Source organism: Cyprinodon tularosa, unplaced genomic scaffold, assembly GCF_016077235.1.
Source record: "Cyprinodon tularosa strain WSP-4 unplaced genomic scaffold, ASM1607723v1 ctg5, whole genome shotgun sequence".
NCBI lineage: Eukaryota > Metazoa > Chordata > Actinopteri > Cyprinodontiformes > Cyprinodontidae > Cyprinodon > Cyprinodon tularosa.
The window spans coordinates 2,536,268-2,562,365 of NW_024039229.1; the positions used below are offsets into that span (position 1 = coordinate 2,536,268).

A 26,098-nucleotide genomic window follows, 5' to 3' on the forward strand; every position below is an offset into this window, starting at 1 on the left:
GTTAAAACTGTCATAAAACGGGACAGATGGACCCAGTATTTAAGGTGAGACAGTCAGTAGAAAAGTTCAAAAAGTTTATTAAATGAAAAACAAAAAACTAAAATGAAGCTGTTAGGATCTGCGTCTCGCGGATGCTGCAGGAGGGGGGCGGGGCACCGTCCAATCTCTGACACTATGGTTTAACAAAACAGGCCATCACAGGTCAGGAACAGACAGATCAGGCAGGATCCAAGCTTTCAGGCATCCTAGAACTCTCAAGCACTTTCAGAATCCAAACAGAGTCCAGAAGCGCGACCAGGCGGACACGCACAAGAGCAGACAGGATCAGGTGCAGACGGGCAGGCTCAGTGGAATAGGGTAGCAGAGACAGGACGTGGAACCAGAACTTAATGCAGGACCTTTAAACTAGTCTCCACTTTGGAGCCAGATTTACTGGGATAAACACTGAACCTCCCCACATATAGAGCAAAAAACCCAGAGGACTTAGCAGGGGAGGAACAGTGGACGATCAGGAGACGAGACAAAAACAAAAACCCTCTTTCCACTGGCCGCCAGGACATGAACCTTGACATCAACTGAACAGACAGGCTAACAGAAAACAAATAATGATCTGGCCCCGAATGCTCAAGCTGAACAGAATATAAACCAAAGGAAACAGGTGCATGGAATAACCAATGAAGGTAAAGCAATCAGGCCAGATCATGACAAAAACATTAAGAGATTAATTCTCTCTTATTTACATATTTTGATGTGATTTACAGACGTATCTTTTTTTGATTTTCAATTCAGCTACTTTTTCTTCATAATCTTCTGCTTGTCGCTGTTCATCTGTTGAGAAATGTGATAAATAGACTGTTTTTTTTAATGAGGTAAATCTTCCAAGTTAGGTTTATAGTTTCAAATAAACTTCTGAAATCCAGTGTAAAATTTAATCTAAGATTGACCCTAAATGGATTACACTTTAACAATATTTTATCATAATTAACTTACTTTCTTGGGAATTGATTCATCTGAAGAGGCGGACGACGTGTCAGAAGCTACAAAATTGAAATAAAAGGTTAATTTGTTCTATTTGGCTTTAAAATAGCCACATCAGCAACTTAGTATTAATAGACAAAGAAGGATGGAAATATTTGTAATACTCACTATTTGCTGGCTTAAATCCTGGAAGAAAAAGCATAAAATTTATTTATAGTTTTTTTTTAAAGGAAACAATGAAATACTTGCATGTAAATGAATTACAGCATTAAATCTTAAAATGTCATGTTTGCTCAGAAACAACAACCGATAAAAACAGCTTTATTGAAAATAAATATTATGTAAGCAGGTTTTATGATACATAGAATATCGTGGTTTCTCACCATTATCTCTTTTCCTCAACCAGATGACGATGACTCCAACAATGTTGAAAACCAGAACCATAAGTACAACAATAATGCCAATAATAATCCCAGTGGAGTTTCCTGAAAGAAAATCATTTAAACTGATTAAACTATGTAAGCTGTCACAGAATTTTGGAAAACAAAAAATTTGAAAAAGAAATATTGGGGGTTTAAAAACTTGAGTAAAACCTGCAGTTAATACATTGATGGATTTTGATTCAAAATTAGAATATTACTGTTGTTTGACATCTGAATTTTTACTCAGTGATATGAGTTTATCCCAATATCATTTTGCACTTATGGACCAAACACAAACTAAATGTGGTCAACTTGCTGAGCTCTAAGTGTTTTGGAAGCATTTCTGCTTGGAAAAATTCCCAACTGAAATAAATTAATCATATGCTGATGAAGGTTCTCAGTCATCCAGGTCACAGTCATTCCGTAAAAATTCAAAAAATATCCACTGGACTTGGTTTTCAAGATTTGAAGACGTTTCGCCACCTTTCCAGGAAGCTTTCTCAATTCTCAATATTTTTTGAATTTTTACGGAAATTAATCATAGCTTCATAAATATCAGATTTAGATGCAAACCTTTGGTACCTGTGTAAAGGTAAGACATTAAAAATACTGCTTTCATTGGAATCACGGATTCAACTGTTCCTATTTCTGATTCTTTTGACATTAAAAAGACATTTTTTTAACCTCGCTCAAAATAATAAATACATTTTATAAACACAGAACAAAAAAGCAGCTCTCTATGCACTCTGAACAGCTTCAAAAACATTGCAAAACCTAAAAAAAAATTATGTTTTATAAATCAATATATTGACTATATCTGCAACAAATTAGATCCTACTTATTTAAAGTTCATTTGTTTTACACAGGCTTCAGTGGGCAGTGCGCCAGGCGGATTGATATTTCTGCACAATTTAACCAAACGTACCTAAACTATGAAAAATATATTATTCAAATCAAGAGAATCTGGTCAAAGTGTCGACTTCCATTGTAGGAATCATTCTGCATATGAAACCTTTGGCAACACATTTATTCTCTTTATTATCAAAATGAACCATTGTGGACACTATTAAATTTATAAAAGAAAAATAAGAACTTTATTGAAGAAAAAACTTGGACGTGTAAAATACCATTAAATGTCCTTCCCTGTGTTAAAGTTGCTGTAAAAACCACAAATAATTGTTTAAAACCCATTAGCCTACTCCTTTTGGTAACATTAAAGCATTGTCTTGTGAGGGTTTTAAAATAATAATAATAATTAAAAAAAACATCACCTTGTTTTACCTCCTTTTACAGATAGAGTAAAATGGTTGTTGGTCTGTTCAGACAAGAACTTCTGTTTTGGCTTAAAGGTGCAGCAGGAGATATTTCCTGATGCATTTTTACCATGTGACTTAAAGATCTCCCCACAGCAGCTTAAGAAATAGAATGTCTGGAAGTGAAACTAAAATAAATGGTGCAGCTACAGTGAGAAATCAATGAATAATGCCAACCAATCACAAAAGACGGTCTGTTGTACACGATTGGTTCCTGACACGTCAATCCTGGTAATCTGCTTGTCCCTCCCCCTGTGCGCGTACCCTGACACATGAACAAATCAACCCCCGAATGCTTGTACATGATGCCATGGCTGGAAGCTAACCACGGTTATGCTACGTTCACACATATGGTGACCAGATTTGGGTTTCTAAATAGGAGGGCACTTTTTTGGGGGTGGGGGCCGCTGACTGGACTGGACCGGGAACCCCGGTGGCCGGGGACAGAGGGACCGAACCCGATCCGGTGAAAATAAACACGGGGTCCAGGCTACCGTTACCGGGTCAGGTTCGGTCGCTCTGTCCACAGCCCAGGAGCTCACAGCTCGGTTCTGCTGCACTGTAGTCGACCAAATTCCCCGACGATTTTGAAATTCCCCACGGAAAAAGAGGATGTCTGGTCACCCTTTTCACACCTAAAGCAGCACGACCAGCAACAACATGCGTGCTTTTTTATAATTGTACAAGTTTAGTTCTGATGCAGGGCTGAAGCATCTTTGTTACTCTAACTGCGCGGTGGGAAAAGTGGGTCTAATGCGTGTTGGGCGGAGCTACACTATTTTTTCTTTGCCTGTAACAATAGCAGTTAGATTTGCTGTGATCAGTGGATAAAAGTAGTTTGAATCTATTTTGAAGTCAGAAAGTCCACCTGAAAACATCGTCATTGCACTCAGTTCATCCAGATTACCATCCTGCCTTCAAATATTATTTCTGTCGGAGCCGCTCAGACCCCCATACACTAGCGGTGCTCTGTCAGTAGGAATCCCATTTAACAGCAGCCTACGGCCCGGTCGCCACCTCGCGGTTCACCGCGGTGGCTGGAAGGTGGTTTTTATGTACGCAATTCAAACTGCAGACACCAGGAAGAAAAGCGAACATGTTTTGCCGGCGGCTTTCGGCATTTTAAGTTCATTTAGGCGTTAATAAACAGTTTCAGAGCAGTGATCATAGCACTCTGTATCATCAGCGCTGCTCCTGCTTCTCTAGACGTGCTGCAGACAGCATGCCCGTTCATTTGTTTTTGAAGGCGTGGTTATGTAGGGTGGTTCAAAGGGAGAGGCATGGTTGTGTATATTCAAAATTGTAGAATTATAGTTTTTTTGCTTCACTGGTTAAAATGAGGGGGAGGGAGGCTGATCCAAAGCTAAAGGCTTTTATGAACGAGAAACATTTCCACAGACTAATTAATACTATGAGGAGAATGAATAATATTCCCACTAACAAAAATAGTTTCTACTTTTCTATTTAGTTTTTATCATGAATAAAGTATGTGGAAACATGAATCACTATGATGAATCTAACAAAACATCACAGCTTCATCATAGTTTAACCCCTTCAGCTCTGATCCTCCACTGTTACTTATTATAGTCAGCCAGGTTACTTCTGGGCTCATTCGTAAGCTACATTGCGATTGGATGTTAAAATGGGGGTTCAGAGTGGAAGGGGAGGGAGGGGCAAATTATCTACCTCTTCAAGATTTTATTTCGGGGGAAATTAGACCATCTCCTCTCCCTCCTCAATAGGTAGCCTGATTTAGGAGACTTCTTAGCTAAATAAATGTTTCTGATCGATGTTTTGTTCAGCACGTTCCTTAAATCTGATTTAGGTTGAGCTCCTATCATGGAGGAGATGTTGGCCTGTAGCTGCTGAGGAGATGGTAGAGATCCAACTAAAGGTTCATATGTTTTAACCATAAAATAACAGTAAATCTTTTTCAGCCACTAATCTTATTATAGGAGAGATTTTATTTGTAAATGTCAATCTCCTTTATATCAGGACATGATCTGCTTTCCTCCTGGTGCTCTACATCACAGGCTTCTTAGTTGAATAAAGTGTGAAATAATAAGTGCAATACATGGAATAACACACTGAAGATAAAGTAGATGAAAAAAAGAGTTCAACAGAGTGAACAAAAGTAAGATTAAGAGTAAACCTAGGGTGGAAAATAAATTTTTATGACTTTTTAAGGCTTCCAAATTAGACTGCTCATGACTTTTTCAAACCTTTCAACTGTAGTTTAACCCCAAAGAAAGATGTAAAGCAGAATGCTTAGAAATCACTGTCGACACTTCTGTTTTCCCAATAAATTAAAAATGCGCAAAGCAATGTAAAGTGACAAACTTGAATATCTACAACAAATGTATATAAATGAAGCCTATTTTAACTACTGTTTTTAAATCCATTAATTAATATAAATACTAAAGTCTTACCTTCATTAACCCCGATCTTTGTTTTGTCCAGAGGAGTGACCTTGTCATTGTTATCACCAGAGAGCTGAAACACACATTTATATTTGGTCCAGTCCTCAGATGATTGAAAGTTCACGTCAACTCTCATCTGGAAGGTTCCATCATTGTTAGGGAGGATCTCTCCTTTCTCCACACCATCATGGATCTCTGCTCCATCTTTCCTCCAGAACATTTCTGCTCTGTTGGGATAGAAACCTGTAGCAAAGCAGCTGATTGGAGAGGAGGAAGAGTTCTGGAGGAGGGACACTGAGGGACGATCTGCAGATGGAGACAATTAGAGTTTAGATATAAAATGTTAAGGGATTGTCTAGTTAAAGCAGATTGGTTGAAATGTTTAAAGCTGAATAAAAGCCACAAATAAAACTGGGTCACATTTAATTTTAATGTAGTGAAGTAAAACAAAATTCCCATTGGACATTTCTAGTAAAATTAAACATTCAAATAATCAGTTAAAATAAAGAAAAATCAGGAAAAGTTTCTCTACCTGTTCTCATTAGAGAACTTCTTCGATAGTTAACATACTTCTTCAGCCACTCAGGACACACTTGGTTGAGGTAGTTCTTATCTTTGTCCAGCTTAGCTCTGTTATTGTTCCATTGGTTTGTAGTAATTACAGCCTGTTGTTTTGAAGCAACCCAGGTGTTTGTCTTCATGTCCAATATTAGCCAGTCTTCCCCATCATAGCCATACTGTTTAAAGCCAGCAACCTGTCCAGTCTCATCATCCCACTCACAGCCGTACATTAACTGCATAATGTGAACACCTAGAAGACAGCAAATACAATCTCACTGTAGTTTTCTCCATCGTCTCTGTTATCTATTTTCCTTTTTGAGTAAAACACCTTTAAATATCTTACAGAAAACCAAGATTAACTGTTGAGAAAATTGATATAAAATTTCATCATGTGCAGATTTACTGCCTTCAGTTTTTATTGAAAGGACTGAGACTAAATCTGACCCACACTGGGCGTTCGCAGGCATTGTGGAAAAATATGCTTTGAACAAGTTAACCTCATCATCCATTTAGTTTTTTGTTCATTGCAGCTTTAGTCTCTCTTCACCATCGCCCATCAAAGTCCTCAATAAAAACAGATCAACTGACCCAGGATCTCCTCTATTTGCCCCTCAAATACTGTAGATGGTCTTTCTGGGAAGTCTATATTGAACTGTTTAGACGACATTAAAGTCTGGCCGGCCCTGAATTTATTTTCATTTTAAGGCACAGAAAACTGAGGTTATAATGTTTGGGCCTAATCTCTCTTGTGACTAAACTACTATAGACCTAGGACCCCAGGCACTATACTTTAAATCAACCGACAAGAAATTGGGTTTCAAAGCGAAAACTGATTTTAAAATGGGAAAGCAAATTGGAGCATTCAGATCTTGCTTTTACCAGTTAAGACAATTGGCAAAACTAGAAAAAAAATTTCACATCAGCTTTTTGAAACAGCTATTCATGCTTTTATTTCATATTGATTGGATGCAAAGGACTCAATTTTGCTGCTCCTTGTTTATGGAACAACACATTAGGGAGGCTCCTTCCCTTGCAAATTTTAAAACACGGTTGAAAGCTTACTCTTGTTCGCTGACTTTTAGCACCGTATATATATATATATATTTATTTATTTATTAAGGGTGGAGCGGTTCACAAAATCCACGGTTCGGTTCGATTCACGGTTTCGTGGTCACGGTTTTCGGTTTGGTATATGTTGATTGTTACACCGAAATCCCACAAAAATTAATGGAAAAAAAAATTCCAAAAAAATGTATGGATTGTAATTATTTTTAATGATCCGCGGAAACCCTGGATCATTTCCGCATGTTTTGCTGCTTTGAATTTAATCATCTCGCAATAACAAACGATAATTTCATTCAAAATGTATTTATTAAAAATGCTAAACAATTCCTGTAATGAATGAAAAGCACAATGAAAGAAATAATGTCTCATCTAAACATCCCTCACTTAACAATAAAAGTTAACAATAACTCTCAACTCCGAATAACACATGATACTCAGCCTCAGCAATGAACGAAATAATGTCTGTTCTGTAGGTTATTGGAAAAAATAAATTAACAAATGAGCTAATTAACAAAAAATACCTCTTGTGTAGCAAAAATTATTCAAAATGTACCAAAAACGAACAAACATATCAATAGACTAGCTTTACTTTCGGAGTCCAGGTGGCTTTTCTGATTCCTTGCACCTCCATTGGACACCGAGACATATGTGCCTGCTTTGCACACTGTGCACAAGGCCTCTCGACTAGGGGTGTGCAAAATAATCGTCATGATGATGCATCGTGATTCTAATTTTCGTGATCTACTGCATCGATTCTTGACGCCAAGTATCGATTATTAATTTAAAAAAATGCATAGATAAAATTGCATGAATGGTTGGCGAACATCAGCCAAAAACAAGTGTAACACAACTTCCAGTCCAGTAGATGTCACTGCGGATGTGTTGACGCACTTTGCCTTGTGTCACAAGCATTACCGGCTGCGGGATACTGCGACGAGTCATTCAAAAACAAAACATGGAGGAGAAAATATTGCAATGCATTGCAATAATTCAAGTATTGTGATACATCGTGATAGAATCGCATCGTGGCCTGTGAATTGTGATTCGAATCGAATCGTGACTTCTTTGGCAATACCCACCCCTAGTCTCGACCTGGTCTGAAAGCGGGGAAACTCTTCTGTAAATCGTCGGTAAACATACATTTGCGCTTTTGCATGTTGTTGGCGTACTGACAGCCAAGCTATCTATAGTCTGATTAAGAACAGGGCTGCCCGCACTGACGAGGCTCAGGGATTACGTCACACGCAGCGCCGTGCGCAGTGCCCTAGTGCCTGTAAATTTAATGGTCCAATTAAGGTAATTTAAAAATCAGGACATTTCCTCACTTTCTAAAAGAAAACCCGGGACGCCCGGGACAGGACGTGAAATACGGATGTTTGGTCTCTCTGGGTTAGCCTGACATGTTGGTCATGTTGCTGTTAGCATAAACAAAACATGTTGCACAATGCTTGCACACTGTTGCAATTTTATCCACAGCTTTCTTTCCGCCGTCATCGTAGGTCACTCTAAATGCAAAGTGGTCCCATACAGCAGACCTATAAAGTGCTGCTGGCGCGTCTTCCAACTCCTGTTCTTTCCCACTCGCCATACCCACACAATTCTCCACAACAACTGATTTTTTTCCCTGCTACACCCGGCTACGCTGCTTCGCTTCTTCTTCTTCTTGTTTACTACTGGTGGTTGGCTTTGGTCGCAGTACCGCCACCTTCTGCTCTGGAGTGTAGACGCTTCACCTATGAGAAAAAGGAGCCGCGCATGAACCGAACGCAACACGCGAGAACCGAACCGAGACAGTCGAACCGAACGGTTCGGACGGTTTTCATAAACCGGTCCATCCCTAATATATATATATATATATATATATATATATATATATATATATATATATATATATATATATATATATATATATATATATATATATATATATATATATATATATATATATATATATACAGTCCATGTATACAATATTACTGTTTAAATTTCTGTTTAAGTCGAATTTAGCAATCAATCAATTAACTGGAGAATACACTGTAAAACAGGAGATGACATTTAGCTGTCAGAGCAGTAATTATAGCAAAACCAAAAATAAAAACTATGTTGACATTTTCTTTCTTCTGTCAACATGCTTTATCCAGAACTCACAAGTGGAAAAGTTTTAGTTTCACCTGGTTTAATTATGTAGAAAAATTATCTCCAAGGAACTTTTTGCTATCTGATTATCTATTGATTAATTTAGAAAATAATCCACAGATTAATTGATTAGCAAAATAATCGTCAGCTGCAGCCCTACTGGAGACACCGTCAGCCAAGAGCGGGCCTGTTTGTCCCCTGAAAAAGCAGACATGTGAATGTTTCCTTCAGAAAAACTGCTAAGTAAAACAGTAACCCTGAGCATTAGCAACTGACTTGTCATTTGTTTGCAACTATTCCTTTGCACTGAAAATTATTTTTCTATGTAATAAAAGTGCATGGAATTGTAATGTAATTTTCTTTTTGTTAGAATTTATATTTTAAAACTGGTATCAAAAAAGTAACGTTCAGGAACCGATATCGAAGTGAAGGTATCGGTATTCATACAGTATAGAATATTTTCGATTGAAACCAGCCCTTTCTGTAGTTCTGGATTCTTCCATCTTTCATTACTGCTGATGGTTTCCAGCTCACTGTTGTTAATAACAACCTGGAATCTGCTGTTTTTTTTTTCTTTTTCTAAGGGTTACAGTTTCATTCTGCTACAATCTCCAACACAGCAAAACATTTTGTTTGGCTGCTAAAACTATATGACTGAAAACATGTCCTGTTTTATCATGAATGTGTTTGCCGATAAATTTCCACATGGCAAAAACTCAAATCTCTACAATATAAAATGAAACCTAAAATATTCTGGGAGAATCTTAGTGATACAAACATTGTTTTGAATCACTGATAACTGCTGAGACAATGATAGAAGCATTATCTAAACTCTGAATTTCTATGTTTTGATCTTGTTTATGAATAATTTACTAATTAAATTAATTCATTAATTAAATATTAACAGTTGTTGGCTTAAATCTTAAGGTGGTGGGGTGGGGGAGATATGGGTCCTATTTCCAATAAGCAACAACGAAAACAATCAATAGATGGTTAAATAAACACAAACCTCCAGTTTGGCCAAAACGCTGCTTTGCATTTTCAATTTCGACTTTGATCTCCAGCTGGTGACCCAGAAACTCCCCAGTCTGTCTCTCCCAGAACTCTGGATCTACGGCATCATTCATCCAGTGCTGTTTAGGAACACATTTCTGGGTGATGCTGTCATAGTAAATTATCGGGGCATCATCAACCAAACCAACAGCCACAAACTCTGGCAAGTTTGGGACTTGAGACGATGCCGTGTAGAGATACTTCAGGGAGTGGATCACTGGAAAAAAAAAAAAAATATGAATTAAAAACCTATAAATGATAGAATAAATAATTATTTTCTTCACACAAGTTAAATAAACTAAACACCATTATTAATAAAAAAGTTAGACAATAAAAGAAGACAATTCAGAAAGTTTTCATCTTTTATTAATATCTGGGGACTTTGTTCACTACAAATAAAAATGTTATTGTTTAACAGTCAACTTTATTTAATATTTCTGTTTTGATTTAAATCCTATACATGTTGATTAGACAAAACTTTATTTAGAATATTAATGACATACATACTGTGTTTTATTAATTGTTCTGTTTAATTATAGTTTACATTTGACGAACCTTTCAAACAAACAAACAAAAAAAAGGTATATAGTCAGCATTTAAAATTCTTTAAAAAAAAATGGTGGACTTCCAGATGGCGGAGAAGCGAGTTACAGCATAAATTCTGAGCTCCCAAATTTGACACCCTAACAAATGACTTATAAAACACTGTTTTTAGTATTTACAAGCCATGTCAGGGACAAACAAGAGGGAGACAAGAGAAATTCACAGAGAAAACGCAAAAGAAACTGTTGTTTTATAGAAGAGGGTTTCTGAGGATAGCAAGCTAGCAGCGGATAAAGCTATGAGAGCTAACTTTCTTACAGAGCTGAAAGAAGTTCAGACGAACCTCAAAAAAAAAAAAAATCCATGACTGAGTTTAGAAAAGAGATGGGGAAACAGCTTAACGACATTTTTGCAGACCTGAAAGACTTAATGAACAGATTTGAGGAGGATGAGCAGCGAATATCTGAGGTAGAGGAATTCAACATGGATGTCCAAGAAGACCTACAAACACTTCCATATCTGGAAGCCAGTTCACGCAGGAATAAAATTCATATCCATGGGGTCACAGAGGGAGAAGAAGGTGATAACTTGTAAAACTTCATAGAGAATTTTATAAAAACTGAACTTTCCCTCATGGACATCACTCTGGGCATACAGAGGGTATATGAGTGATTGCAAAGATGAAAAAACAAGAAAAACAAGATATAATTTTGGCCAAGAAACATCTTATTTCCTACTGCTGGATTTGAAATTAGGAGGAAAGTGGGGATGAAGATGTTGTGTCTGAGGACGCCAGGGCGGCAGAAGCTTGATTTGGTGTAGAAGGCTTCCAGCCGTACATGTTTGAGCCCTTGCCTCGCAACGCTGCCAGTTCTGTTAGCTCTACGCCTGCCGAAGAAACAGACGTCCATCCCCGTGAACACTGGGACGGAACTCATGTTAAAATAAATGATTTTTATTTCTTATTTCAGCCGATGCGTATATTTGCTGCGACTAGGGTTGTCACGATACTAAACTTTTCAACTCGATACCGATACTAAGGAAAATATTCAATACTCGATACCATTTTCGATACCACAAAGATAAAAACAGACTCCAAAATTCTACAGAAATATTTTCATTAATAAACAAAATACAATAAATAAATACAATAAACAATAAGAACAATATTTTGAGCTTGTGTTCTGTGCACAATATTAAGCAAGCTTGATAAAAAAAACTCATAAAATTAAGTGTTCCTAAAACTAGCCAAACCAGTTAAAAAAAATCAAAAATAATTCTCAGCAGCCCAAAAACTGTTACAAAAAAAGTCTGAAACTGAAAAGTGCACAGAATTATTCAATCACACAGTGTTCAGAAAGTGCATTTTCCTCTATTCTGCACTTTAGATGAATGACTGTTTAGGTGCCACTGGTGGTAGCACTGTATCGATACTTTTAAAAATGAGTATTGTATCCGGATACAACGTTTCAGTATCGATACTTTTTTTTGTATCGATACTTTTGACAACCCTAGCTGCGACATAAGAATCAAGATGCTATGACCGAAAAAATTTGATTGACAGATGACCGTTGATATATGATTGGCTGAATTTAGATGTTAAAGCTGACGTATAACTAACTGGCCTGTATAAAATAACAAAAAAAAAAAAAAATAGATTTTAAGAGTTTTTTTTTTTTTTTTTTTTTTAAGAAATTTTCTGACTTTTGGGACAATATGGTCTGATAAACAGTACATTTATATACATGTTTAAACCAGAATGATTTGACATTTAAATATGATTTCCCTACGACTTTAAAATTAAATACTTTTATTCAAAGCTATTTGATTTATAGAAAAGACTATTATTGGAGTTGGGCCTTTGTTTTGATTCAAACAACAGGGACTGAATATTTGTCTATTTTGGGAAGTACTATTTCCAATCCAGGAAATGTATGAAAGAATTTAGACCACATACAAAAAAAACTGTTTTTTGATGATAGTACTCCTCTTGGTGACGTTATTGAATATTTCTCTATCATTTTTCTGTGGTGTTGTAATTAGCAGAGGGTCCCTGTCCCATTGAGGACAGGTGAGATCTGCATTGAGGCCAGTGAAAGCCTCCCTGCATGGTTGGGTGCTGGTTTGGAGGAAAATGCAACAGTAGCTGCATTTCTTCATGTAGTGGTTGCAGAGAGGAAACATTTTTGAGGAAGCAATGTTCCGATTACAACTTAATGACCCGGAAAAGCCGAATCATAATGCTATTTTAAAAATGTTCTCATTCGCTTAAAAAACGTTTACAGAATTTATTAACAAATGGCGGTCTCAAAATGAGGGATCTGCTTGAACAAAGAAGATTATATGATAGTTTTATTGAATGTTTGGGTTGAAGGACAAGTAGGCCTAGTATTTATTAAGTTAATTTACACAAATGTAAACCTGTAAAAAAACAAAAAGGCTTTATTTGAGTTTAATATTTTGTGTTTTGAAACAAATATCCAATAATAACTCTTTCTTTATCTGTATTTCCTGGTGAGAACTACCATAGAATCGCCATAGCACACGCAGACACATAAAACTGGTTTAATAAATCGTTAGATTTCAGACTCTCGCTAATAGATCTTATACAATGTTTTAGTAACTTACCTGCAGCCACGTTATGTAGAAATATTCCCAACAGAACCACGAAACACTTAAGCTTCTTCATTATTCCCCATCTAGGCTTTCAAAAACACGGTGAACTTGATATCAGCGCTGATCTGATGTTCTCCTTTTCACCGCTAGAGGGATAAGGCTGGAATATCAACCTTTACATTAACCAATGAGAATCCAGCTGTAATGTCAACGTCAGTTGAAACTGGGTAAAACTGAACCAACAAGGTTACAAATGAAACAGAAAGTAAAATGTATCATATCCTCCTGATTACCAGGAAAAAAAATATTGTCCAATCACCATTTTTTTTTATTCCACAATCTTTGTAAGGTAATTAGAATAAGGAAAAAAAAATTTGTGAAAATAAGTTTTTATTTTTGAAATATTATGCGTCCTCTACAGTGGACATCAGAACGCCATACATTCGAAACTGAACCTTGATGGCAACCAGTCACCCCCAGATTCCACATACTCCGTCAGCGCTCCGCTCCGCTGCGCCCCGCTGACGTACGTCGTGCGGAGTGCTTGTCTTTCATGGAAATCAATCAGAGCTGTTCCACATCCACCGCTACTCCTCCGCACGTCTCCGTCCATGTACGTCTTCTCCGTCCGTCACCGACAAATTACGGAGCCGAGCTATTTTTTGCTCCGCTCCGGTCCAGCCAAGTCAAGATCCGCAATTGCAATCACACCAAACAGGAAAAAGAACCTCGACAAATTCCGGTTCATCAAATTAAAATATAGTAGCAACAGATTGGTGACTAGAAATTATAGCACAATTCTTATAAATATCTAAAATAAAAATAAAAAAATTAAAAAAACTAACACGTTTATTTAAATGATTGGATCCAAACTATTGGTTATTCACCAACGAGGAAGCAGATTTCTCATCTCCATTAAAATATTTATTTTATACCGAGGGACTTAAACTTTAATCAAATCCATTCAAAAGAAACTTCTTATTACAGGAATGAAAAGAGATGCTGAGTTGTAGAGAACAAGTTCATTAAAAAAAGCAGTTTTGAATGATCCTTATCTCTGTTACAAAAATCTACAAAAATATATATATATATTTGGGCAGAAACTGAACATATGCTGGATGATGGTGGGATTTTTTTGATATGTCATATTAAATTAAGCGTTCACAGGGTTTATACAGGAATGAGTGACTCTAATTTAATGCAAATTTTAATGCTATTTGAAATGATTTTAATGCCATCAACAAGAACCATGTACACAAGTTATTAGTGTACATGAAATATGAAGGAGCTGCAAGCAGAGTTCCATGACTCCTGTATGTATGTAAACACACACACACACACACACACACACACACACACACACACACACATATATACGTATATATATTCTCTAGCTTTTTCTCCGCCTCAAGCTCCCTTTCCGAACATACGGCTTTATGATCAGTTCCACGCAAATTAATAGCGATATAATATATCTGACGAAATTGTTTTTAGAAGCATTTTTATTAAAGAATCATAAATGCAACGATAAACATATTTAATTAATTTTAGTGCCAATTAAGGCCTTGATTAAAAAAAGAATTATGAATTGTAATTATTTTTAATGATCCGCGGAAACCCTGGTTCATCTGGCGCATGCCCTCTACGATCTCCAAGGAACTCAGAGTGGAGGGGACGGAGCAACAGCGGCGGCTGTAGGCTTTGCTTTGTGCAGGCGGTCTGGAGCGCAGCGGGGTGGAGCGGAGCGGAGCGCAGACGGAGTATGTGGGATTTCGGGGTTAGTCCCAAAGAAAATAACCAAACATCAACATAAGAATGAATTTTTCATTGACAACACTGTCCATCATCACAGTTGTTTTTCTTTTATGTGCTTATTTGCTATGATACGTCAAAAAGCAATTCCCCTTCTTGGAAACGCAAAGGAACACATTGCACTTTGTGCACATTACATATGTTTTGCTTGTGCAGCCAGATTTTCGACACCTAGACGCATGTGTTTCATTCACCATCTCTGGAAGATGGATGGCGCCGTAGTGTCTCAGAGCTGCATTTGGCTGTGGTATCCACTTTTGACGTGGAGGAGTGAAGTCATCTTCACTGTCACTTCCAATACCTGCTTGGGCCTGAGTAATCAACTCCTCACCAAGGAGCAGTTTGAAGTTGAGCAACTTCAGTGGTTTCTTCCCGAAAAACTGGCAGTCACTCTTATACTGAAGCCATGAGTTGGTGATTGCCAGGTAAAACAAGTTGACGCACTGTCCATTTCCACGTGCGAGAAGCCATTCTGTAGAAGCTCAACATTCGGTCAACCAAATCCACGCCACCCATGTTGGTGTTGTACTCAGCAATTGCCAGTGGCCTTGACACCTGGACAAATCTTGTCTTTCTTAAACCATCTTCTGCGTCACCTTCAATCCAGTTGGATGTGGTTTGCAGGGTATGTACTGGCGCTCTGGGCATCGACCAGTAAATGGAACCATTTTTTCATCAATGCACAATTTCCCTGTTTCGGAGCTCTCTGAATTAACTTCCTCTTCTTCTGCCTGAAACAATGCATCTTCACTTTCTTTATCAGACAACTCTATATTTGAGTGTCCATCAATAATCCACAGTAAAATTCTCTCTGCATCTAAGAACGACTCCTATTCTTGTCATTTAAAAAATCAACAGAAAAAAACAGAACAAAACTGAGGAAGTAAATACAAATGTCCACTGTAGAGGACAATTTTTCAACTTTTAAATTCTGCTATAAAATACAGTGAAAATACTTTATAAAATGTTTCAATGTGTTGCTAAGAGACTTATTTAGAATATGCCAACAAAATTTTAAACCAAAATTTGCACAATAAAAAGTATTAGGCACTTACTTTTTCTCTTCCTATAAAACCTGCTTGTACTGATGGCTGCCATTTTCTGAATGAGGTAAAAGAAGGTACAAAAGCCCCACCCCCTCACATTTGGTATCATTGAAAAGCCCTAAATGTCCTCTGTAGATACCAAAAGGAATTAATTCAGTAGTATGCAGTGGGTGGGAGATATTCAAGTTTACAAATGTCCTCTGCAGAGGACAAATTTGAACTATTGGTAGTCAGGAGGATATAGAGAGATAGAGAGGTATAAATGGTAATATCATTTTATTTCAGAAAAGCAGCTGTTTCTAAAATCTTGTGAAAGGCTTTGATCAAATGTAAAAATCACTAATATTTTTAGATGATATGAAATGTTCTGCTATTGTTGTTTTTTTCTGCATATATATATATATATATATATATATATATATATATATATATATATATATATATATATATATATATATATATATATATATATATATATATATATATATATATATAAAGTAATTAAGCAGGTTATCAGTGCTACTTTTTACCTGAAACACATTTTTGTTCAATAGCCTGAAAACTGGTTGCCTGGGAAGTAATATAACACTTGGTATTTGGAACACCTGGTTCCCTTAAAAAATTAAATTTCCTAAGTTACTGTTTTTTGTTTTGTTTGTTTAACTGTTAAATCAGCTTTGACCATCTTTAGACAGCATGGTATCCATGCAGTGCTTTAATGTCTGATTTGCAAATTTACATGTTTGCAAATTTACTAAAAAACATATTAAGATGGCAAAACATTGATATTTAATGCATGCACAGTTTTTTTTGTTCATGGCAGCTATAGGAGTAAATCAGCTTGTCATTAAATGACTTACATTCATCAGTTACTTTATATTTGTAAGTTTTATATTTTTGAGATATTGTTGCAAAAAAAGAACACTACAGTAGAAATACAACAATTATTTAAATATACACACAATAAAAATCAGCTAAAGACTTGAAGTATTACCATCTATAATTAACACAATTACATTTGGAGCAGTTATATTATGGTGTAACCAAAACAGCTAATGTTTCTCTTTCTTTCTCTGCTTCTCAAAAGCTTCTACTTCAGAAATGTTTTATTCTATTACCATGGGAACACAGCAATCCAGCAAGTTGGTATATCTAAAATAATCAAAATAATGAGGTAATCATATAATTCATAAAATCATAATGTACACTTTAATTTGTTTGATTTCATTGTGGTCAGTGTAAGGTTTTCGCCATCCAAATGATCTGTGAAGATTCTCAGTCATCCAGTTCATGGTCAAGCTGGCAAAAGTAGACCAGGCAACTGGACGTGAAGTTTTTTAAAAGATGTTTTGGGGGGGGGGGGGGGGGGGGGGGGGGGGGGGGGGGGGGGGCACTGAGATTAATATACTGTAGGTCTAACAAAGAATTAGTGGGGGACAAAGGGTTGCTTTGCTAACTGAGATATCATTACATTAAGGTTATGTTATATTTGTTTTACAAACATTATTTTAATCTTTATTTGATTTCATTCTGCTTTTATTTTTCTTTTATAATATATCTAATTCATGTAAAGAATTTTGAATTGTCCATGTACTGAATTGTGCTATACAAATAAACTTGCCTTGCCTAATATAAACATTGTAGCAGCTCTAGAGAGTTCTACTCTGGACAGACTGGAATACGAGGCAGACTTAGAGGAGGGCCCCCTGCCAAAACTTAGCCAGGGGCCCCAGCATGATTTTAATCCTAAGAAGATGGATGGATGGGACTCTTGAGTCTTGTTTTAGGGGAAAATTACAAAATGCTTTTGGTCCCATTTACTGTAAAATAAAACTAGAAGAAAAAAAGAAAACAGTCCTGCAAAAAACTGGCAAACTGTTCGGGTTGCACAGCACTCTTAACCAATAGATTGCTGGAGATAGGCACCAGCTAGGTGACCCTGATGGATAAGCAGAGGAATATGAAAGACTGGATGAAAAGATGGAAAATAAGAAAATCTGACTGATTAACTATTTCCTTATGTGGTGCCTTACTTTTCCTTTTGACAGAATATTCTTATGTGGATTTGTTTTTTTTTTGTTTGTTTTCTTGTGCTGTAAATACAGAAGGCTCCAGTGTAACAGTTAAGAACAAGCCTTGACCTGAAAGTCCAGAGAACACAATGAGACACTACACTGCAAAAAATCTAAATCTATATAAGTATTTTTTTCTTAAAATAAGTGCATTTGTTCTTGAATTAAGGAGGTAAAAGAAACTTTTTGCCAACGGAACAAGACAATTTACACTTAAAATAAGAAAACACAATTGCATTGTCTTATTTCAAGTGCATATTATCTAATTATCTTATTTTAAGAGTAAAATGACTCATTCCATTGACAAACTACCTCATTTACTTACTCAAATTAAGGGTGAATACACTTAATCTAAGAAATTTTTACTTAATTTTTCTAGATTGTTTTTGCAGTGTAAAGATCTGGCAGGTGACTTGCAGGCCATCTGGCATTATGAGAGGAGGACTGAGCCACTCACACTCGACCACGATCACTGACCTGTACCACCATCCCACAGTGCCACCCTCTGGTCAAAGGTGCACATGGCATGTGTGAAGTCATACCTTACAAGACAAATTTCCCTGACTCTTTTAGAGTGCAGGCCGATATTCCACGTTTCATCTTCACTGAGATGAAACAATCTAACCAGTGATGACTCACAAGGGCTTCACACTTTCATCAGTAAAAGTCACACTAACATTTTCTTTAGGCATGCCTATATGTGCTCTTGTGCGAGCAAACAGAATAGACAAAGACTGCTGGATAAGGTTTCCAAAGGTCTTCAAAAGAACTGAGAGAAGTCCAGTTGCTTTCCAATTTATGCCTGTTGTGATTTACTTTCGGATTAAGTTGACATACCAATATATACCACACTTGAAAAGCGGTTGATTTAGACAAATTTTATTGTCATTTTTTATGCACAGGGTGTATACAAAACAAAATTTTGTTGCACACAGCTTACAACAGTGTAATTAGATTGCAGTTTGGGTAAGATAAACATTACCAAGACAAAGTGCGGCAGTGATCAGAATTTAACAATGTAGGAGAAAAAGAAAACAGTTTAAATAATGGGGCAAAAGGGCATTAGTATGAAAAATATCAGTAAAGTGCAACACTAACTGGCCCGTTCAATTTTATTTGACTTGGCATTGATGAAGATCAAGTTTATTAGGTCAAGTAGATTAGTTTGCTCCATGTTTTCTATTTTGTAGTATTTTCTAGATTTATTTTAGTGCTCAGGTTTTTCTTTGTTTCCTTCTTGTGGGTGTTCCTTTCCCCTTGGCTTCCTCGTTGTCTCCTCTCACACCTGCTCCTTATCAGCTCGTTAGCCCTGCCTTTGTTTCAGTCAGCAATAGGCTCTATGCACAGCTCCACTACTTCCTGAATTTAATGCAGCTCCTTGGTTTCCTGTCTTTCATGATTGGATGCACTGATTAATCCAGGTGTGTATGACCTAAGTAACTGGCCAGACACACCTGGTTTAATCAGTTCGTCCAGTAATGAAAGACAGGAAACAAAGGAGCTGCCTTAAATTCAGGAAGTAGTGGAGCTGTGCATAGAGCCCATACTCCCTCTGCTGTCACTCTTGGCTGGTTCCTTGTCGTTGTTGGCCTGTTCACAGGATTGTTGCTAAAAAAAAAAGGCAAGTTTTGTTTTGGAGAACAGAGATATTAATATTTAGTTTAAATACATTTTACAGGTCCTAGTATTTTCAACAAGCGAATGATTGTTGTTACCCCGTCATGTCATTATTATAAAATGTTATTTTTATCTTATTATAGCCTGCACCTCATGCTCCAACTTTTTTCTGTCCCACATGTAACATTCATCTGGTGAACAAAAATAAAGATTGATTTTTTTCTTTTAAAGAAATATCAAATAACTTGTTTACGAGTAAATAACTTAGAAAAGGCTTAGAGAGGCAATTGGCAACTGTTTTCCACTCAATCAGCTCCAAGTTTAGTTAACCTGCTGATTTTAAACAGCTTTCTGAGGTACTTTCCACTTATCAGGCTCCTTCCTATATAACAATAAAACCACATAGTGCAGCTGGAGCCAGTAGCTCCTTAAACCAAAATCCTTCATTAGACCAGAACTTTCCAACTGTAATGCTTCAATCTTCCAAACAATCTTTCTTTTGTGGGTGTTGTCTTGAGAATCTGGCCTTGATGACAAAACAGCTGTAGTTAGTTTTATTTAATGTGCCAATACTTCAAATGTTTTAGGATAATATCATTGTATAAACTATTCTTCAATTCAGTTTCCTTCATTTCCATGTTAATTCTCATCTGTTAAGACAAATTATAAAAATGTTAAGTTTAATCTATTAAAATCTCAGTCACCATCTCGAGAATAACATTCTGGAAATATTCATGAGATGCAATTTTTAGTTTAAGAATAAACAATGTCAAGCTAAAGGCTTTAATAAACTCAAATAGTAAACATTTCTGAATATAACCCGACTCTAAAATAAAAAAAAAAACTTTAATTTCAAATTGGTATTTAATGTAAAAAAAAAAGGGGTTCTGCTCACCATTATTTCTCCTAACCCAAAAAAGGATTCCAGCAATTCCAATAAGAATGAGTCCAACACCTCCGGCAACATAAGCGACTGGAAACACTGAAGGAGAAGCTGAGGAGATCCATAAACAAGAGTTACTTTAAAATCTACAGAAATCCCACAATGTATAAATAAAGAGGCTCCTTATGTATAATAGAACTTAGAATAAGTTATGAATATTTCAAAACTAAAGTTTAATGAGAAAAAAGCTCAATGATGAGTTTAAGAGTTAATAAAATAGACTGTAAAAGAACCAGAATAACAAAAAAGACAGACATCCTATAAACCACTCCATACTTAATAAGATTGCTTTTACCGGGAGTAACTACAGCTAGGAGTACATATGATAAGGTGCTATGACCGCTAGCAGCTAAAGTGAACACAAAGATCATCTTAATTCCAGATGGAAAAAGAAATGGACAAACATATTAATTTTAGGGAATTTACAAGGGGCAAATTATGAGTAGTCAAAAAAAAAAAGTTTGTCAAAGCCTCTGCTTATCAAGGGTGTAGAAACAGAGGGTGTCGTGTAGTGATCTAATGATTGAGCGGCCTCGTTGGAGCAAATGACTTGGGTTTTATTACTGATGCTTATTTATTTATTTGCGAACATTTATCAGCATATAAGGGATTAAAACAACCCTTACCCCAATTTGTACGGATTGTGGATTTATCCAATTTGACGATGATGTTGTCTTTAAAATCAGAGAACTCAAACACACAGTCGTATCTCTTCCAGTCTTCAGGCTGGACAGATGAAACGTTTAACTCAACACTCATCTGGAAGGTTCCATCATTGTTTGCAAGGATCTCTCCTTTCTCCACAGCCTCATGAATCTCTTCTCCATCTCTTCTCCAGAAAATGTCAGCAGTTTCGGGGTAGAAACCTGTAGCATGGCAGGTCACCACAGAGGTGGGAGTCCTCTGGAGCAGAGACACAGAGGGTCTTTCTATTTAAGAAAAAAATTATAATAAAAAAGATGATCTTTGTAATTAATTTGGACAGATCCTGTTGTTGCTGCATTTAAATTGTGTCATAAATATACCTTTCTTCTGCAGAAAGCTCCTCCCATGATGAACATATCTCTTTAACCAGTCGGAACATATATAGAAGTAAAAATGTTTATACTCTTCTAATCTAGCTTTCATGGTGTCCCATGTGAGTTTTGTGAGTACAGCTTGTGGTTTGGTAGCAATCCATGTCAGGGTCTTCAGGTCCAGGGCTAAGATGTCTTCCCCATTATAACCATACTGATCATATCCTGTAATTTCTCCAGTCTCCTCATCCCACTCACAGCCATCCATTATCTGCAAAATGTAGGGACCTTAAAGACAAGAAAAAAAGACATAATTAACAAAAGAATGTACACTAACATATAAAAAAAGGAAAAGAGTTAATCAAAATCATTAAAAAATAAATGTTTCTAAGACAGGAACAGACTTTAACATCTCATACATGTACCACCAAATTGAATTTAACAAGAAAATAAATAAAAGAAGATAAACTAAAGGCAGACATGTACTGTTTTGTTTTGTTTTTTTTTACAGTTTGAGGTAAGAGAGACACTAACAAATTCATGAATAAGGAAAAAGTTTATGATGAGGTTAAATGTCGCCTTTTTTGCAAGGATTATATTGTTTCATACTGTGTTGTTTTACAAAACGCCTCTAGGTGGTGCTGCATTCAAGACATGAAAAATAAGCTAATAGAGCATCAGAGCACTTCAGTTAAAGAAAGGATGTAAAAGTATCTGGAAAGAAGACAAAGGCCTCTTTTCTTTAGTATCCAACAGCCACCAATAGATTTATGTTTTTGATTTTGTTGTTTTCATAAACATCTAATGTTTATTATTGAGAGTTGTCTCTAATTGTTCTAAAGACTTCATTGATTTTTTTTGTCTGCATGCGTGTTTGTGTGCTGAATTTTTAATAAATTCATAGTCTAAAACTAAACTTTTGTGGACCTGTTTCACATGATTATGATGACAGTTATAGTTTACCTTGTAACAGGAGACGCTGGCTCCCTTTGAGAGTCACATTACACCATAAAATGATTAATAAATGTTATTCTTTTAGTTTTACCTTGAACATGCTATTTGTTTCACTATGCTTTTAAAATCCTACAAACCTTGTTCACAAAATGATGTCACTAATCTGTAATTCATTCTTATGTGTGTATTTCAGTTAGTTCAGTATATATTCAGTTCATAAAGCCGCAGCCACACCTTGACGATTTAGCCAGGCTGATGTACGAAAAATCTGGCTAAAACTGGGATAAGTTGGATAACTTAGTATAACCCCAGGCTCACACCGACTCCGGTCTTACCGTTGCGGTGCGGTGGGTGCGGCGCCGCAGTGATTCCAAGTCATTAAAAAGACGTAAACCTCTCTCACCGGCTGCTGAGCTGTCCGGCTGCGGTTACCGAGTCACTCCGGCGCTGCAGAAAATTCCGCAAGAAAGCTATCCTTGCGGCGTGCCGGAGCCCTCCGCAACAAGCTCTCGCAAATATCCTTATTTAGGCCGTGTTATCGCGTGAAGTTAAGTGAACTCAAGTGAACTTCTGTTAAATCTCCGGACCTGTTGCCGGAGCCGCAGAGCCGCACTGCACAGTAGTCAAAAGGGTGGTGTGCGGGAGTTGAGGTCTCCGTCGGCTCGGTAACCGCACCGGAGCCAGTGTGAGCAAGGGGTAAGTTATGAGCATGCTGAAGTATTCTGAACCATAGTGACTCATGCTGGCACATGTTGACATACACCAAGAAGGTATGCCAGCGTATGCTCATTTATGGGCCATAAGTTCCAGGTAATTTATCTGATGGTTGACATCCATTAAGTGTCAGTTACTCATAAGTCATGGTGTCTAGCTTATCTAAAACCTATGAGTAACTTGTGCATAACTTATGCGTAACTTATCAAGAACTTATCTCCAACGTATATCAACGTGTCTGACGTGTTTCTAACTTACAGCTACTGTATGATGAGGTATTGGCAGCGTTTTGGTATAAAAGTGGGTTCAATGGAGGAAACCGTTCGTTCTCCTCCAGACTTTATCCCCATCATAGGGGAAGCCAGAAGGTGAGTGTGATGGATCCTCCCTGCGTTCATGCCCTCGGCCACGACCAACAAACTTCCTAGCAGACACAATGCTGAATCTGCTGCGACTGCAAGCCTTCTGTCTTTCTTTTTCTTTGTATTTATTTATTTATTTTTTTTATTTTGACGGGCAGTAAACAGCAGCTAGGTTAATATCGCGATCAAAAACATATTTTTAAGCAGGCTGGGCGCCTCCGGGTGATTTGCTGCCCCACTCACGTCACTGGCTTGTGCATCAAAGAAATATTTTAAATATTTAGATACCTTTTTAAATACAGCTGTTCTCAAAATGTACTTTTTATCTGACAACCAAGCTCTAAATGGAATACATTCTCTGACTGATTTGATATGGCTGTATAGATCAGCCTGATTTACCATTTTGGGATAAAATTAATTCAAGTTGACTGACTGGTTTTATTTCAAAACACTCTCAGTCTGCTGAAAAAATTGCTTTGTAACTGTGGAATAATTTTACTTGAAAATATTCTTGACATTATTTTCATTTTTAGCCACTTTTTAAAGTATTCTTAACAATATCAAAATAAGCAAACTGCTTCCTATTTTTAGTTAACTAATAAAATCCAAATCACGTCACTGGCTTGTGCATCATTTCATGGGAATTATGCTGCCATGCATTAGGAATAAGTTATGCTGTCTTTAGACAGAAGTATTAGACATAAGCATAATGAATACTCTATGTATAAACCCAACTACATTGAAAGTTCAGTGTATGCCAGCGTTTTAGAAGATTTTGGGACGTCAAGGTGTGACAGGGGCTTTACAGGTCCTGCTGTAGAGTTGGAAGACAAAATACATGGAAATTCAATCAGTTGTACTATTGCACTGTTCTTTATCATTTACAGGAAATATGGCAAGCACTGTATACTGAAACCTAAAGCCAATATAGGCGAAGAAAACATGTTTATTAAAAAAGTTCCTTACCTTCAGTGAGGTTTAAACGTTGCTTCAAGCTATTCATGTCTGCTTTAAATACATGTTGACTTTGAAGACACCTCTGAGAATACCACTTCAGGTGGTTGGGATTATTTTCAAACAGTTTCATCATCCAGTCTTGTTTGGGCTTGACGGTCTTGATGTTGCTGTCATAATATCCCATCTGAACTTCATTTATTGTTGCAACCGCAACAAACTCTGGAAAGCCTGGGACTCCGTAGGTAGCAGTACGGAAATATCTCAGGGAATGTTTCACTGAAGGGTAGAAATTAGAATATTTAGTTGTTGTTTTAAATTGTTACCTTTTTACCTACTTTTTTTGACTTTTACCTACTTTAAAGCTTTGATTTGTATGAAACATTCTACTGCTGAAGATCTTACACTCATAATAAAAGCATGACATTTAAAACAGCCATCTATTTTCTGTCACGCTTATCCCAAGTGGGGTCACAAGGGGTGCTGGTGCCTATCTCCAGCTGTCTATGGGAGAGAGGTGTGGTACACCCTGGACAGGTCCCCAGTCCATTGCAGGACAACACGGAGACAAACAGGACAAACAACTGTTCACACACACACTCCCAGCCCCACACTCCCAGCTAAGGACAATTTAGAGAAACCAATTAACCTAACAGCCATGTTTTTCGACTATAGGAGGAAGCCAGAGTACCTGGAAAGAACCAATGCATGCCCAGGGACAACATGCACGCTCCATGCATAAAGACCCGGGCCGGGATTTGCACCCAGAACCTTCTTGCTGCAATTCAGCAGTGCTACCCACTGCATCACTGAGGAGCCCAACATTTAAAACAGGAATATGAAATCTGACCAATAGAAAGAAATATCTTTATAATACTACGGTATATAAATAGTCTTTATCTTTTTTAGACAGAGTATTTTACAGTTAGCAGCAATAATAAACAGGTAGCGATGGCAGCCAGCTGGGTCTAGATACGCAGACACATACAACTAGTTTAATAAACTGTTAGATTTCAGACTCTTACTAATAGATCTTATACAATGTTTTAGTAACTTACCTGCCGCCACGTTATGTAGAGTTATTCCCAACAGAACCATGAAACTCAGCAGCTTCTTCATGATTCCTCATCTAAACTTTCAAAAACACGATGAACTTGATTTCAGCGCGGATCTGATGTTCTCCTTTCCACCACTGGAGACATCAGGCTGGAATATCAACCTTTACTTTAACCATTGAGAATTCAGCTTTAATGTCAACGTCACTTGAAACGGGGAAAAACTGGACCAGCAAGTTTACTAATGAAACAGAAAGTAAGACAGAGAGGTAGGACTAAATGGTAATATCATTTTTATTTCAGAAAAGCAGCTGTTAATTGTCTTGGGAAAAAAGTATTCGACTATTCATCCTAGTTAAATAAACAGAGATCGATGGATTTCACTCAGTCGGCACATTTATTCATATCTTTGCAAAGAGAGAACAGTTCATCCTACAGCCTTAATG

General features: G+C 36.9%; 1 protein-coding gene and 1 long non-coding RNA gene across 2 annotated transcripts; both read right to left on the bottom strand.

Moving 5' to 3' along the window:
- Positions 1 to 768: 768 nt before the first annotated feature.
- On the bottom strand, positions 769 to 1,465 carry LOC119795047. Its single transcript, XR_005282281.1, has 4 exons — positions 1,362 to 1,465; positions 1,147 to 1,164; positions 991 to 1,037; positions 769 to 828 (listed from the first exon to the last, which is right to left on the bottom strand). It is a non-coding gene; the product is annotated as an uncharacterized LOC119795047 (long non-coding RNA).
- Positions 1,466 to 3,895: 2,430 nt separating this feature from the next.
- On the bottom strand, positions 3,896 to 25,852 carry LOC119795112. Its single transcript, XM_038302935.1, has 8 exons — positions 25,656 to 25,852; positions 24,610 to 24,876; positions 21,623 to 21,901; positions 21,176 to 21,526; positions 9,905 to 10,165; positions 5,666 to 5,944; positions 5,143 to 5,439; positions 3,896 to 3,924 (listed from the first exon to the last, which is right to left on the bottom strand). The coding sequence occupies exons 1-8, from the start codon at positions 25,714 to 25,716 to the stop codon at positions 3,896 to 3,898; spliced, it is 1,824 nt and encodes a 607-aa protein (XP_038158863.1). The 5' UTR covers positions 25,717 to 25,852.
- Between the last annotated feature and the right edge of the window lie 246 nt (positions 25,853 to 26,098).